The 15348-nt window shown below is 24.6% G+C and overlaps 4 protein-coding genes across 4 annotated transcripts; all 4 read right to left on the bottom strand.

Moving 5' to 3' along the window:
- Window positions 1-1017: 1017 nt before the first annotated feature.
- VNE69_01069 (aldose reductase) lies at window positions 1018-1926 on the bottom strand (the record flags this gene model as incomplete). Its single annotated transcript, XM_065472203.1, has 1 exon — window positions 1018-1926. The coding sequence occupies one exon, from the start codon at window positions 1924-1926 to the stop codon at window positions 1018-1020; it is 909 nt and encodes a 302-aa protein (XP_065328275.1).
- Window positions 1927-5825: 3899 nt separating this feature from the next.
- VNE69_01070 (NFATC2-interacting protein) lies at window positions 5826-6641 on the bottom strand (the record flags this gene model as incomplete). Its single annotated transcript, XM_065472204.1, has 1 exon — window positions 5826-6641. One exon carries the CDS (start codon window positions 6639-6641, stop codon window positions 5826-5828), a length of 816 nt encoding a protein of 271 aa, XP_065328276.1.
- Window positions 6642-10329: 3688 nt separating this feature from the next.
- VNE69_01071 (uncharacterized protein) lies at window positions 10330-10998 on the bottom strand (the record flags this gene model as incomplete). Its single annotated transcript, XM_065472205.1, has 2 exons — window positions 10330-10886; window positions 10956-10998. 2 exons carry the CDS (start codon window positions 10996-10998, stop codon window positions 10330-10332), a joined length of 600 nt encoding a protein of 199 aa, XP_065328277.1.
- A 2001-nt stretch (window positions 10999-12999) lies between these two features.
- VNE69_01072 (uncharacterized protein) lies at window positions 13000-13665 on the bottom strand (the record flags this gene model as incomplete). The annotated part of the gene is made up of 1 exon (XM_065472206.1): window positions 13000-13665. One exon carries the CDS (start codon window positions 13663-13665, stop codon window positions 13000-13002), a length of 666 nt encoding a protein of 221 aa, XP_065328278.1.
- Between the last annotated feature and the right edge of the window lie 1683 nt (window positions 13666-15348).

Genomic DNA, 15348 nt, shown 5'->3' on the forward strand with positions numbered 1-15348 from the left:
ATGTTGTAACCCGACAGCGATTCTGAGTCACAATTGTAAATAATAAAGTTGGTTTTAGCTCATTTCTAAAAGAGATATTTGGCTTAGACATAAACAAAGACGAACACTATGAGTACCTTTTACAGTTCCTTTGGGCTTTCCAAATTCCCAAAAATTACCGGAAAAATTGTCTTCTGTCATTATTTAAAATAAATCTTTAAGTCTCTTTTTTTATAATTTTTTTGATTTTTCCTTTTTTTGAATTTTTCAAAGCGGGTTCATTTTCCCAAAGTGGGTTCAAAACGGCCATGTACCGATATGAAAGCTATGTTGCTTATGGATGTCGCTAATATTATAATCAAAGATGAAAAATATATTGAGACTAAGTGTAGGAATGAAATATTACCTATTGTTAGAAATTGGGCACGACTTCATCCGAGGGAATTTTAGGCTCAATTGCAAGAGGTGCTGGGTTTATAGAACAGAGTTCAAGTTTAATGTTTTTTGTTCTTTATAATTATGAGTATAAAGTTTACAAGTGGTTTATGATAATGTTTGACATTAGAATTATTTATTTAGGCTTTCAAAACGAAGAACTATCAATAAATGGATACAAGATTTGCATCAAATTAGTATGCAGTTTCACGTAAAAATTCTTAAAATAATAAATTTTGTCTAACAATACCATAAATGTATCTCTTAAATCCTAATTATAATAAGTTTTTATGTTATCGGCGCGGTTCTTGCATCCTTAAAATTCTACTGCCTTATAGATACTTTGACAATGACTACACTATTGCATAGTGTAGAAGCCGCCATTGAAAGCAACGACTCTACCACTTTAGATTCTCTTATTTAGAGAATGATAATTGTTAATAGATAAGACAAAGGAAATTATCGAATTATTTGTCATTGTCATAATCTATCATGTCGTGATTTCAAAAATCAGCAGAATCTATTATTATGCCGATTAAAAATATTTTATATGCCCTTATTAATATAAAAAAATATTATAATTTAGTTTTTTTCCAAAGTTGTTTATTTAAATCTATCTGGGCCGAGTTGGGGTGCATCAATAAATCTAAAATTTTTATTTAGACCGGAAATGAATTTTACATCTTCTTGAGATATTTCAAATAAGTCTCCATTTTCTTTAATATGTTGCTCACTTGTGCTCTTAGGAATTACAAGGATGTTTTTTGAAATTAGATAACTTAATAGAATTTGTGAAACAGACTTATTATATTTTTTTGAAAGATTTATAATTTCTTTGTCTTCTTTGAGATTATATTTTTTCTTGTCTGTTCCTCCCAATGATGAATAGCTTACAACATTGATATTATTTTTATGACAAAAGTCTACTAAATTTTCTTGTGTAAGATATGGATGTAATTCAATTTGATTGATAGCTGGTTTGATTTTGCACTCCTTTAATATTTTCCCAAGATTGTATTCTCCGTAATTTGCTACACCAATGGATTTTGTCATTCCCTTTTCTACTAATTTTTCCATTTTTTGCCACAATCCGATGCAGTCAAATTTATCTAGTACATTGTTACCTTTATCATCTGCGGAAGATTCGAAATTGTTATTTGTTCTAAACTTAACGGGCAGATGTATTAAATATAAATCTATATAATCTAATTGAAGATCATTTAAAGTTTTTTGTAGACCCTTTTCTGGATTGTCGTGATAATTGCACCACAATTTTGATGTAATAAATAATTCTTCTCGTTTTATTAGTCCTTCATCGAAAATTTTTTTCAAAGTTTCTCCAATGTATTTTTCATTTCCATAGATAAATGCGGTATCTATATGTCGATATCCGCATTTTATGGCACTTCTTACCGAAGTTTCAATTTTATCTTTGTCTGTAATCATCCAAGTCCCAAGCCCAACTACGGGCATTTCGTAACCACTGTTTAGTTTTACTTTTTTCTCAAACATAGAGAAAAAATTAAATTTTTAACTTATATATTTTTATTTATTACTATAACCAATTATTTCTTTAAATAAAGGGAGTAATCTTCCATACTAATTTTTGTAGCCCTTTAGAAATATTCAGCAAATTAATTTAACGTCAAATATAAATATTTGTCTTTATAAAGTACAAATTATAACTTTCTCCTTTTTGACATAAAATTATAGACTAATAACAAAGGCTTCCGATTGTTTTTGTTAAATTGTTTATATAGTTTTTATTGCAGCTTGCCTTAGTGTTTTCAAGTATCATATAATTTTAATATTGGTAGATAAATTGATGAAGAATCTATATGTTTCTTGATAGAGATTATGTGTTTTCTTTTGTCTTTACGTACAAGTTGATTTAAAATCTACGTGTACAAATTTTTTATATTTTCCAATTTTTAGGGATATTTATCCACTATCAATATATGAATTTTTTGTTCTTATAATTTTTTATCACATTAAGACTGAAATGTAGGCGGCGTCATATTCCAAATCCCGTATTATAAAATAGCAATTTACTCAATGTGTGGCATATAAATTACACGAGAACCTCAAAAAGAACAAATAAAATTATATATGTATACGGGCCACGTCATATACTAGTGGAAAAAAGTACTGGGTATATGTTTGAATCATAAAAAGACAATATGCAATAAATTGTGATTTGAATAACCAGGAAACGATGCTCTACTTCAAGAATCTTGCTTTCTAAGCAGCAAACATGGTCTTGATTTATATATATAAAATAACTTTCTGAAATGAATTAATTTTAATGTATAGGAAAAACGATATATGATCTTTTACACACAATTAAATTATTATATACTCTATATTGAATTTAAGTAGGTAAATTTCATAGTTATTCACGTAGTAGCACAAAAACATATGATAAAACAAGAGCATAAACCTAAATTAAATAGTAAGTTAGAATGCTTTAAATCTAGTGATTTTACAAATTATTTTTTATAAACAGTTTGCATGTTTATATACAAAATAAAAATCTTTTTCTAGATTAAACGTTCACGCATTATAGCAATATGAACATGCGTTTACTAGGTTTAATAATTATTATTTATAGAATGGTATCATTGGTTTTCTTCCAATATGTACACTATGATTGAAATAATTAAAAATCACGAGTCAGTGACATCGGCGTTATGTATAAAAGCCTAATTTGAGTTTACACAAAATGTTTGTATTTTCGATTATTTTATCATGTAAAATATTTTTTATCCAATTATAAAAAAACATTGTCTGTTTTCTTCGATCTTTTAGTATATTCAAATGTGTAGTCTACATAAGTATGTCATATTACATCAAACTATTTTGTACTGTTAAGGTATATAAATGTTTTATTTTTGGCCTAGGTTTATTTTAAAATTTAAAAAATCGAGGAGATAGGTATATAAACTATATGATTACAAAACCACCGCATAGATTTTATAATTTTTTTGTGCAATTATAAAATTCAAGACTGTGATGTTCTGAACTCCTCACATCAACTTTCAAAGGTTTCCTCTATGATGTGTCAATAAACAAACAAACAAAAGAATACTTTGACAATAGGTCTATAAATGTAAAAGCATTAACCTTTAGTAGAATTGCTAAACAATTCTTATATTGAAAATATTATATAAAAAGAAGTTTGTCTTTAAAGGTTATGGAATATATGGAGTATAAGAGAAATAGAGAAACCATCTGTCAATTGCTTTATTCGAATTTTCCATCCCCTCTTTTGGAAATGGTTTTATAAAGTTTAAGTAGCCAATCAAATACGTCCATTTGTCGAAATATGATTGGCTGAACTTGATGGGCTACGACACCATCAATAAAATAAATAATATTAAAAGCTATTACAAATATAGCAAAGTCCCTTCTATACAGGACAAAGACAAATCGAAAAATTTACAAAAAAATAAAACAAATCATGTAAACTTTTTAAGTGCAGGTAAAACATTTGGACAAAATACAAAGAAGAAGTTAGAATATCCCTTACACATCTTGTTAGATTTAATGTTTAGACATTTTGATCAATCACGCATTTTGTTTTTCGCCATGAAGTGCAAATTTGCATTGGAATTTTTTTGTAAATCAAAATTGTATTTCTCTTTATTTTTTATCTAATGAATTAAAATATCTATTTAATAAATTTTGCTATATAAAAAGTATTTAAACCTTCACTATTTTTATACCTAAATATTATAAAACAAAAGGCTGGAACTAAATGGGCACTAAAAACAAAGCTTAGCACATTTTTTAATTCAAATCGAACACTAAACTCTACTATTAGATTGTGAATTATAGTATAATTTACAGTATCTTGAAAATTTTTAATATTTTGTACCTTCCGCATAATTTCTGTATCTTTTATGCTCCATTAACTTTTATTATGTTCCATTATGTTTTAAAAGTACACGAATTCAAAAGTGTATAGTATATATGTAAATTTTAATTTAGAAATTTTTCGGTAATTAGTTGTCAATCCAAAAAACATATGTTTTTGATAAAACCCCCATGCAATACATTAAATCGTACGTGACGATAAATTATTTTTTTATAAAGTGTACCAGTGTACCCACATTTTCCATATTTTGTCCCGAAAAGTCGTTTTTACGTTACCTATCATATGATAACACTCGTACTTAAACTAAAACGCATTTTTTTGTTGCAAATAATTTTTTTAAATCATTTTGGAAATTTTTTTGTTAGTAAACATTTCCCATGACTTTATGTTATTCTTATAACTTTCCTTTTTTATAAATTATTGTGCTTTAGGTTAATTTTTACAATATAAATAACGTTTAGATATATATTTGTTTATAGTTATTTAAGTTGTATGACTATTAGAGATTGATTTTAAATATTAAATGAAAAAATATGTATAATTATTAGTAATACATAACGGAAATCAGTTTTAAAGACAATTATAGCAAATATTACTCAATTTTGATATCTCTAATTCTTTATATGCTATAAAATTATATATTTTGATTATTATTATAAAAAACCACAATATTTATAGTTTAGTGGCTATAAAGATAAAATCTTTGGAAATAAAATAATTCGTATAAGATCTAATTATTTGTCGTCAAAAAATTTATTTTTTTTTAAAACATCTTTTAGAGAAAATATTGTAACCATATTAAAACATTAGAAGTTATAAATTCGGACATATTAAGACATATAGTGTGTTTAATTAGTATTGTTAAATTCATTTTCAATGTACTTTCAACTATTTTATGGCCATAAATTTTATAATTTTTAATTAGTAGATGCTTTAAGACATTCAACATTATAAATTTTATATTAAATGATTTTGAAAACCGGTTAATATATGATTTTTTATCTTAGTATAAATTATTTTTAGTTAAACATAACATTATTAATATATTGCACCTCTCAGCATTAGTATATAAATCTCAAATCGTACTTTTTTATAAATACTACAAATAATATAGAACATAAGCCGCCAATACATGAATCTTTAAAAATTTAAAATTGGAAATATTTTGCTGTGTTTAATCAAATTCAATAAAATTTTTACAACCATGTTTAAATATTATTATTTTATTGTTAAATTTTGTAATATCATAATGTTAAATAAAATTTAGAAGCTTAATTTTGATTCATCTGCTTTTTAAATTGTCATTAAGACACAATTTTGTATTTTTATAATTTTTTTTATTAAAAATTAAGTTGTCATTTGCTCTCTTAGCCTCCGCGTTGTCAAAATACAAAGTCTTTTTTTTTATATTGAGTTTACCCGTGCTGTTATATTAAATTTGAATTTAAGTGTTTTTAGATGCCTAAATTTAATTGTAAGCCTCGACGATAAGCTGTGCTATTAGAAATAAATTTTTTTTCATTATAAATATTTATTATACATCTTGATAAATGTCAATAACATCATTGTCCTCAAATACTTCTTTTATTTCTTTATGATCATCAATTATTATCCCGTTCATTATGATGCTTCCTTCTTTGCCACTAATTTCTAAGATATCTTTTACTAATTTGTTCTTCCCTATTGTTATGTTTTTTATCGTGTAAAAGTCTAGATTTAATTTTAAATTAATGTCGGTATTTAATTTCTCTACTACTTCAAAGTAAGGCTGCGTACTATCAAACCCAATTTCATCAAGAGTTAAATATTTTGATACTGGTAAATTATTATATTTAATTTTAATATAATCGTAATCTTCAAATATATTTTCTAATGTATCATCTTTTTCTAAATACAATTCTAATTCTTTGTCATCATCTTTTATGTAAATCTTAGTTTTTGCTGGTACTAATTTATCTAAATTAGAAATTGGTTCTATTTTAGAACACAACATATTATTTGACGATAACTCATTCTTATTTTCAGAACTAACTAAAACTTTTTCTTGTTCAATAAACTTTGATTTGTCATTTTTTTTGATTTCTTTTTTTGATTTATCATTTTTTTGGATTTCTTTTTTTGATTTGTTATTTTGTGGTTCTTCAATTTCTTTATTTTTTATTGTGTCATTTGATTGTCTATCATTTTTCATAGTTAACATCTGAAAACTTTTTTCTTCATCTGAAGATAAAATTTCTATAATTTTTTCACTTTTCTTAAAATTATTATTCTTTTTCTTTTTTGTTACTTTACTGACCTTAGTTATAATTATATCTTCATTACTACTGTCTCCATTGTCTTTAGACATCATGAAAAGGGATCTTGAAAAAAAAAACTTGATAGAAAAGAAAGGAAGCCCAATAATTAAAATACAACATTTTTAAGTAAATGTACTTTAGATAAAAAGAAAACAATTTGAGTTTAATCAACTTAAAAAACAAATCATTGGACTAGTTTTATATCATCCAATTTTGTAATATTTCATTGACTCGGTCTGTTTATTTTCCTTATAAATTTACGGGAGCTCGAAAAAAAGAAAAAAACGATTTCTTAAGGCTTATGGATTCTCAATGAAAAATGCTTCTGATTGTCAAAAGTCGAGGTGGAAAAAACTTGAAAGAGAATATAATAACTTATTAGTACTTAAAAAATTTAATTTGACATTTAATGAACATATAGTACGACAAACATCATAAATAAACTAATATTTTTGAAATTAATATTTTTAATTTTTAAAATTATTACTTCATTTTTAATTTTTTATCTAACACTACACTTGTGTTATACATGCTACCGATTCTTTAAATAAAACATTTTTTTTTGTTATAATTAAAATGTTCCTTGCATTTTACAATGCTTAAATTTTATAATTAAGAAAATTTTTACAAAAATAACCAGTAAATGTTCTCTTTAATAATTTTTTGGTTTTATGTTCACATTAACTAAAAATACATGTGCATACTTTTTCGATCATTCATAATGCATTTATTAAACCAAACCAAGTTATGTTTACATTTTAAAATTTAATTTTAAACAACTTACATATTCTGTCTTGTATATTAGATTCATTTAAATGTAAAACATTTGAAAAAGATTTTTTGTAAGATTCTCTATAATACATTGAAATGTATAATATTTGAAGATAGAAACTTAATACTTAAAAAGTCGAACATAATAAGAAAATGAAAATTTTATGTTGAAATATGCCTTTTATCTTATGTTTTCATTCCAATACATTTTTAATTAGTCTCTTAAAAACATACGTAATAAAAATCTTATTTCCATATTGTCTAATAAAATTGCAATCCTTTCATTAATTCAAATTTTGTACAATATTAACAATTATATTTCAAAGTACCTATCCACATATTCCGTCGTAAAATAATATCAAATGAGCTAATCTTAAAAATTTTCATGAGTAACATAAAAAGAAAAAGCTCAATTATTTAACCAATAAAGAAGATAATTAAATGTCTAGATAAAACTCCCGTTTTTATATACTAAAACAGCTAGGATACAACTAAAAACTTATTCGAAATTTTTTTGACTATAAAATTACAATTGGGTTAAAAAAATGTATAAAGAAATATTAGTACTGTATAATTTAAATAAATTAATATTAATATCGTCTTTTTTAGCCAATAGGCAACAAAAAGTTTGATAATTTTAATCCAATTATTGTTTATTGATACTTTATTATAAATAATATTTGTCTAGAAGATCCATATCTTCTAGCTTCAATTTGCGTATTTTTATGGAATATTTCTTAAAATCAAAATCTCCCAAATATATTATTTTAATATTAAACATTCATAAACCATTTGTAGACTCTATATTCATGATAAAACTGATCAAATTCTTTAAAATCTATAGTACTCGGTCGAGAATTCGGAATTTTTGGATCTTCAATGTGTAGTTCTTTCAAATGTAAACGTGCAAAGTTTTTTACGACAGGGAATATTATTTTTAGACATTTGATTCTATTGTATTTCTTATCCTTAATGATACAATTGCCAATATTCATTAATAACACGTATCTCATAACTATATGTAGTGACGGGGTTGTATAAAAATAGTCCATAATTATGAATATAATTAAAAAGTTCTTCTAAATGACTTGATTTAATATGGCTTTGCTTTATAGTAAGTGTTTCAAAGTCGAACAACTTTGATATATCACTTATAACAGGCCTGTTACGACGTCTTAGTTTCACCCCTCCTTTGTTTTATCTAACTGGTCATTCTTCAATGAAGAAGTGCTCTTATTTATACCAAGATTTGACATCATTTGATTCGAACTTCCGTAAACACAAGCATTAAATAAAATTTTTAAAAAAATCATGGGTGCAAAAAAAAAAATATTATTTATATTAAAATTAAATCCATTTATTTATTTTTTTAAAAATGTTTTATAGAATTTAGATTTAGTGTAAATACAGATATAATAATTATAGAGAATATGTCAAATTTCTCAATTTCTGGGTATTTATTTGACATGGCATGGAGTCAATTTACAATAAAAAAAGCCATGCTCGATCATAATAAGTAAAAATTCTTCTATAATATTATAAAATTGGTCAAAGATATTTGAAAATCTTTTTATCACATTATAAATACAGAAATGGACAAAAAGGATTTAAAAAATTTTCTAAAAAAGAAATATATGTTTTACAAAAAAGGAGAAAATGCCGGAGGAAAATATCGCATAAAAAATTTAGAGGTACATACATAAAATGATTTATGTAATGGAATTATTGTATTTAAGTTTAAAAAGATATCCTAACCTCAAAAAAAAATTAAATAACAATGTAAGAAGTCGCCTGCTGAACGAATATAGGAAAAATTTAACAAAAATATGGTTTCATTCGAAGCAGACGTCGGGATATTTTTTTTTATATAATTATTTAGATGCGCTTGGGCTCAATATCAATGTAAAAAAGTTTGATTTTTGGTGGTTGACAGAGGAGGCATAGATTTTTTCAAGGGTAATTATAAAATACTAAAATCAAATTGACTTTATCTTTTTTGTTGTAAATGTTTTAGTATCTAAATATGTATTAATATCAATAAATCAGTTTTCTTGAAAATTTTGTGATTAATGATAATTTTAAGATAAAACAATGTACATACGTTGATAGAAGAACCTAGATAATATGCTGTATTAGATAACTTCAAATAATGTTATTAAAGTTTTTATTTTTCACTGATCTTTTGGCACTCAAAATTCATTATAAGTTAAAATGTGATCATACAGTCTAGTGTGGAAATTATATCGTTGAAAGATACATGCAAAATGAATTTATTGAGTTAAAATAGTATGGACATAAATAGTCAATATAAAATAAGCATTGGAATATTTTAAATGCAAAGCATATTCAATAAATGTAAAGTAATCTTTTAACAGAATTACTCGAAAAGTATAATTGAAGGTGCTACACTTGGTTTAAAGATTTATTTCATCTTTATTGGTCATATAGCGTGCATATGAGCATGGAAATTATAATTCGAGGATATGAAAAACGATATTTACTCACAATATATCGAACATGCAGGAATAAAATAACAATGTTCAACTTAGTATAACATAAATATCGGGCCAATATTGACATTATTACAGATTTTTGGACAAAAAACGTGTTAAAAGATAGAAAAAACATGATACTATAATTTATAGAATCAAAACATCAAAATCGATAGATTTTTCAAGCTGTGTATGTAATATAAAGCTTGAAGCAATAAGATTAAGTTTTAAATTTTTAGGGTAACATTGTAATTCGTAAAGTAATTATGAGTCATACAAAGATTATACACATTATTTGACAAAAAAGGTTGGAAATTTATATATAACTTGTATATAAGTTTTAATTTGGGAATGAACGAGGACACAGCCCAAATAAAACATCATTATATAAATTGTTGTTCGTAAAAAAATTTACGTAAAAGTCAAACCATGTAATACTATAAATTTAATAAAAAAATATTTTATTTTGAAATTCTGTCTAAACTTTAAAATTTTCCTTTTTATAATATTTATCAAAAACGTCCATATCTTCTAACTTCAATTTTTGTATCGAAACTAAATATTTTTTAGAATCAATATCTCCCAAAAAAATTATTTCGATATTAAACATTTTCATAAACCATTGGTAGACTAAATATTCATAATAAAATTCATCAAATTCATCAAAATTTATGGTTTTTAGCTGAGAATTCGGAATTTTTGGATCTTCAATATGTAGTTCTTTTAAATGTAAACGTGCAAAGTTTTTCACAACAGAAAAAATTTTGCTTAAACATTTAGTTTTATTGTATTTCTTATCTTGGATGATACAATTGCCAATATTCATTAACAAAATGTATCTTAAATCTTTATGAAGTGATGGGGTTGTATAAAAACATAGTCCATAATTATGAATATAATTAAAAAGTTCTTCTAAATGACTTGATTTAAGATGATTTTGCTTTATTCTAAGTGTTTCAAAGTCCAATAACCTTGATATATCACTTTTAACGTGCCTGTTACGATGTCTTAATTTCACCCCCTCCTTTGTTTTATCTAACTGGTCATTCTTCAATAAAGAAGTACTCTTATTTATACCACGATTTGACAATACTTAATTCGAACTTCCGTAAACACAAGCATTAATCAAAATTTCTAAAAAAATCATGGGTGCAAAAAAAAATATTATTTATATTAAAAAAAATCCATTAATTAATTTTTGTTAATAAAAATTTTTATAGCATTTGGATTTAATGAAAATACAAATATAATCATTATAAATGATATGTCAAATTTCTCAATTTCCTTGCATTTGTTTGACATGGCATGGAAGTCAATTTACAATAAAACTCATGCTCGATCATAATAACTAAATATTGACTTAAGCATAATTAAATTAGTTAAAGAGATTTATATATCCTTTTATTTATTATAAATACAGAAATGGACAAAAATGATTTTTTAATTTTTCGAAAAAAGAAATATATGTTTTACAAAAAAGGAGAAAATGCCGGAGAAAAATATTCCATAAAAAATTTTAGATGTACATATATAAAATAATATATGTAATAGGTTATTGTATTTAAGTCCAAAAAGATATTCTTAACTCAAAAAAAATTATCTTTACAATAATTTAATGAATTGCTTTCTGAGCTAATATAGAAAAAACTCAACAGAAATATGGTATCATCATAAGCAGGGAGTTGTGATTTTTTGTTTTTACATAATAAATTTGGATGCGCTTTAGGCTCAATATCAATGTAAAAAGAGCTAGTTAATGGAGGTTACGAAATAGGCATATATATTATAAAGCGTAATTATATAAGACTGAAATAAAAATGACATATTATTTTTTGTTAAAAAAATAAATAAGCTCTAAACTTGTATTAATATTAAAAATTTGGTTTTCTTGAAAAATCTTTGAAATAACAAAAATTATTAGATAAACAAAGTCCTTGCGTTGATAAAAAAGATCCAAGATAATTAGTAGTGGTTTTTTTAAAAAAATGTTATTGTGGTATATTTTTTCATAACTTTTTGACAGTTAATTTCTTTTTAAGTGTTGAAAAAATGGGAGCATGCAGTCTAGTTGGGCAATAGTATCGTATTAAGTTACATGCAAAATAGATTTATCAAGTTTATGTAGTATGGGCATACAATAGTCATTGCAAAATAAGCCTATGAGATGTTTTATTAATGAAAAGTGATATTTTTAACAGGATTGTTCAAAAAGCAAAATTGAAGATGCTACAATTTAATGTAAAGATTTATGACATCTTTATTGATCATATATCGTGCATATGAGCACGAAATTTTATATTTGAAGATATATAAAACGGCATTTTTTCACAAAATTTTGTTATTCAGACACAGAATTACATTTTTCACATAAGTTTATCATAAAGATTGGGGCGATATTGGCATTTTTACAGATTCTTGATCAAAAAATGTGTTAAAAAAAATAAAAAGCCGATGCCATGATTTAATTAATCCAAACAATAACAACTATGATTTATTAAATTGCATATGTGACGTATACCTTGAAGTAATAAAATAAAATAAGATCTTGAGGAGAACTTTAAACTTCGTAAAGCTTTATGAATAACATACAAAGGAAATACACTTATTTAGCCTTCAAATAAAATGAAATAATATATGGGTCTAATAAGTTAAGAAAGTATAATGTTCTCGCGAACGAACTGGGTCTAATATACTGTTTAAAAGCAGAAATAATTTCCTACGTAATCACTTGGGACGGTATAGTGACTAAGTTTCACAAAACTTATGACAAAAGACTTAAAATCCCTAATAAGGTAGAAGCGTACATTTAGATGATCATGCTAAAGAAGACGCTAGAAAGCATTTCTCTGGACTACAGAAGGAGCGGAGACGAAGCCGATGTGAAAAGGACTATGGAGACAAGAAGCCACATACAAGCAGGAGACGCTAACGCGGAACCTATCCTTGTTATACTAAAAATATAAATTACAATAAGCATACCCTAATTTAATCAATTTATTTTGAATATTTGTGGATTAATTTGATAATTCACATGAATACAGCTAAAATAAATTTTCACTACATAAATTGTTGTTCTTTAAAAATTTACTTATAAGTCATACTTCTTAATAATATAAATTTATTTAAAATATTTTATTTTGATAAAACTTTAGTGCGTTTCTTTAAAATATCTATCAAAAACATCCATATCATCTAATTTCAATTCATGTATTGAAAAATCATATGTTTCAGATTTAGGCATAGTCTCTATCAAATATATTATTTTAATATTAAACATATTCATAAACCATTTATAGACTCTGTATTCATAATAAGAGTCATCAAATTCATTGAAATTAATTGTTTTTTGTAGAAAATTAGAAATTTTTGGATTTTTGATATGTAGTTCTTTTAAATGTAAACGTGCAAAGTTTCTCACAACAAGAATTATTTCGCTTAGACATTGGCTTTGATTGTATTCTTTATCCTCAATGATGCTATTAGCAATATTCATCAATAATATAGATCTCATAACTTTATGTAGTGAAGAGATTGGATGATTATTAAGTCTAATTTTATATATATAATTAAATAGATCTTTTAAATGACTTGATTTAATATGACTTTGTTTTATATTAAGTGTTTCAAAATCCAATATCTTTGATATGTTATTTTTAACACCCCTATTATGACGTCTCAATACCACATTTTCCTTTGTTTTATCAAATCGATCATGCCTTAATAATGATGAATTCTCATCTATACTACTAGTTGCCCCTATACTATCAAAACTTTCATAAACACAAACATTGAATAAAAATTCTAAAAAATACATGGGGTCGAAAAAAAAATATTTTTTAATGTTAAAATTTAATTACTGATTTAAGTTTTATGTTAAACATAAAAATTAAAAATTGTGTTTTATAAAATAAAGTAGAGACGATTTATAGAATAAATGTCAAATATGTCGACATCGTTTTTAATAAATTTGACACGGCATGGAGGAATGAAATAATTTACACTATAAATTACTTTCCATATTTAAATTGCTATTTGTTTACTTAAACCTTTTTTTATTACAAGGCTGTAGAATGTTTTAATTTTTTTCATAAAAAAGCAGATAAAAGAGTTAAAAAACTTCTTAATAAAAATTTATTTGTTTTACCAAAAATAAAAAAATTCAATAATATTCTTTTTAACCTAAAAGGTCATGAGTAATACTATTGTTGAATTTGATTTGTATCAAAACACGCTAACTTCTACAAATAAATCTTTTATAAGTATTATATTTTCGAAAAATTCGATATTCAAATTTGACATATGTTATGAATTATGAAATTCCTCGCATTACTGGTCCTATGTTTGGCCACAATTTTCCTTTGTACTTTATGTTTTCTCACATAATTAAAAGAAATAATCTTCAAAGTCCTTTCCAAAGTTATAAATCGAAATAAGTCACAATTTGGTTAAGTATGCTAACTTTTAGGATCTAATTTAATTTATTACGTTTATATGCAAAATCGTTTTGAGAAATTATTAGGGAAATATCTAACAACATTACGATATGGTAAAACTGGAGTCAAGAGACATTCGTAGTCATTAATTTGATGTGGACGCTAGAAGCCTTTAAAATTATGTAAAAGCCTAATTTGAAAGTATTGGCCGGAACTAGCAGGCATACAAATAGCATAATTTCATTGTACGTATTTTATATTAAATTATTATTTCGTATTATACTATAGAATTTATTGGCATCTGAACATGCATTTTATAGTATAAAACAATTTTTATGTTAAAACATTTAAAATAATGATAGTTTTGGGCAAACAGTGTTCTTTCCTAGGAGATAATATCTGTATACCTATATTCAAAACTTAAATACACTAAGAGACTTTTATTATTAGTAAGTAAAAATCCCAAAATTTTATTACATGGCTATGCGTTACAAATGATACAAACGTGTATCTTATGGCACGGTAATAACTTAAGTAATTGTTAGTGTTATAAGAGTGAAGATGTTTTTAATAGTATCACTGATGCAATTAGTATCAGGAAAAGACTTTATTTAACTTATTTATAAAGCACATTTAATATACTAAAAAAATTCTATAGAATATTCTAACACATAAAAGGAACGAGTTAAAGCCCGATGTTTGGGTAGATTGACCTTTTTTATGTTTTTAAAAAGTATATTAGATATAATCTATAGAATATGAAGAATAGTATTGAATATGAGGAAATCATATTCGACATTCACGTAACTTGACTGCGAAGATTTAGTCAATATGACAATATTACAGATTTATATTTGAGAAGTTTTTATAAGTTAATTAGCATTATCGTCAAAATTTATTAGAAGATTAATAAAATCGCAAATAAAAATTCTTAAAACAAAAACGGGGAATTATAGCGATAATATGTAATATTTTTTCATTGCATTCTTAAGAGTAGCTTTTTAATTCAGTTAGACTATAAGTAGCAAAAAAAAAGAAATATAAATTGTTTAACTCTGAAAAAT

The sequence above is a fragment of the Vairimorpha necatrix genome, chromosome 1 (assembly GCF_036630325.1).
Source record: "Vairimorpha necatrix chromosome 1, complete sequence".
Lineage (NCBI taxonomy): Eukaryota > Fungi > Microsporidia > Nosematidae > Vairimorpha > Vairimorpha necatrix.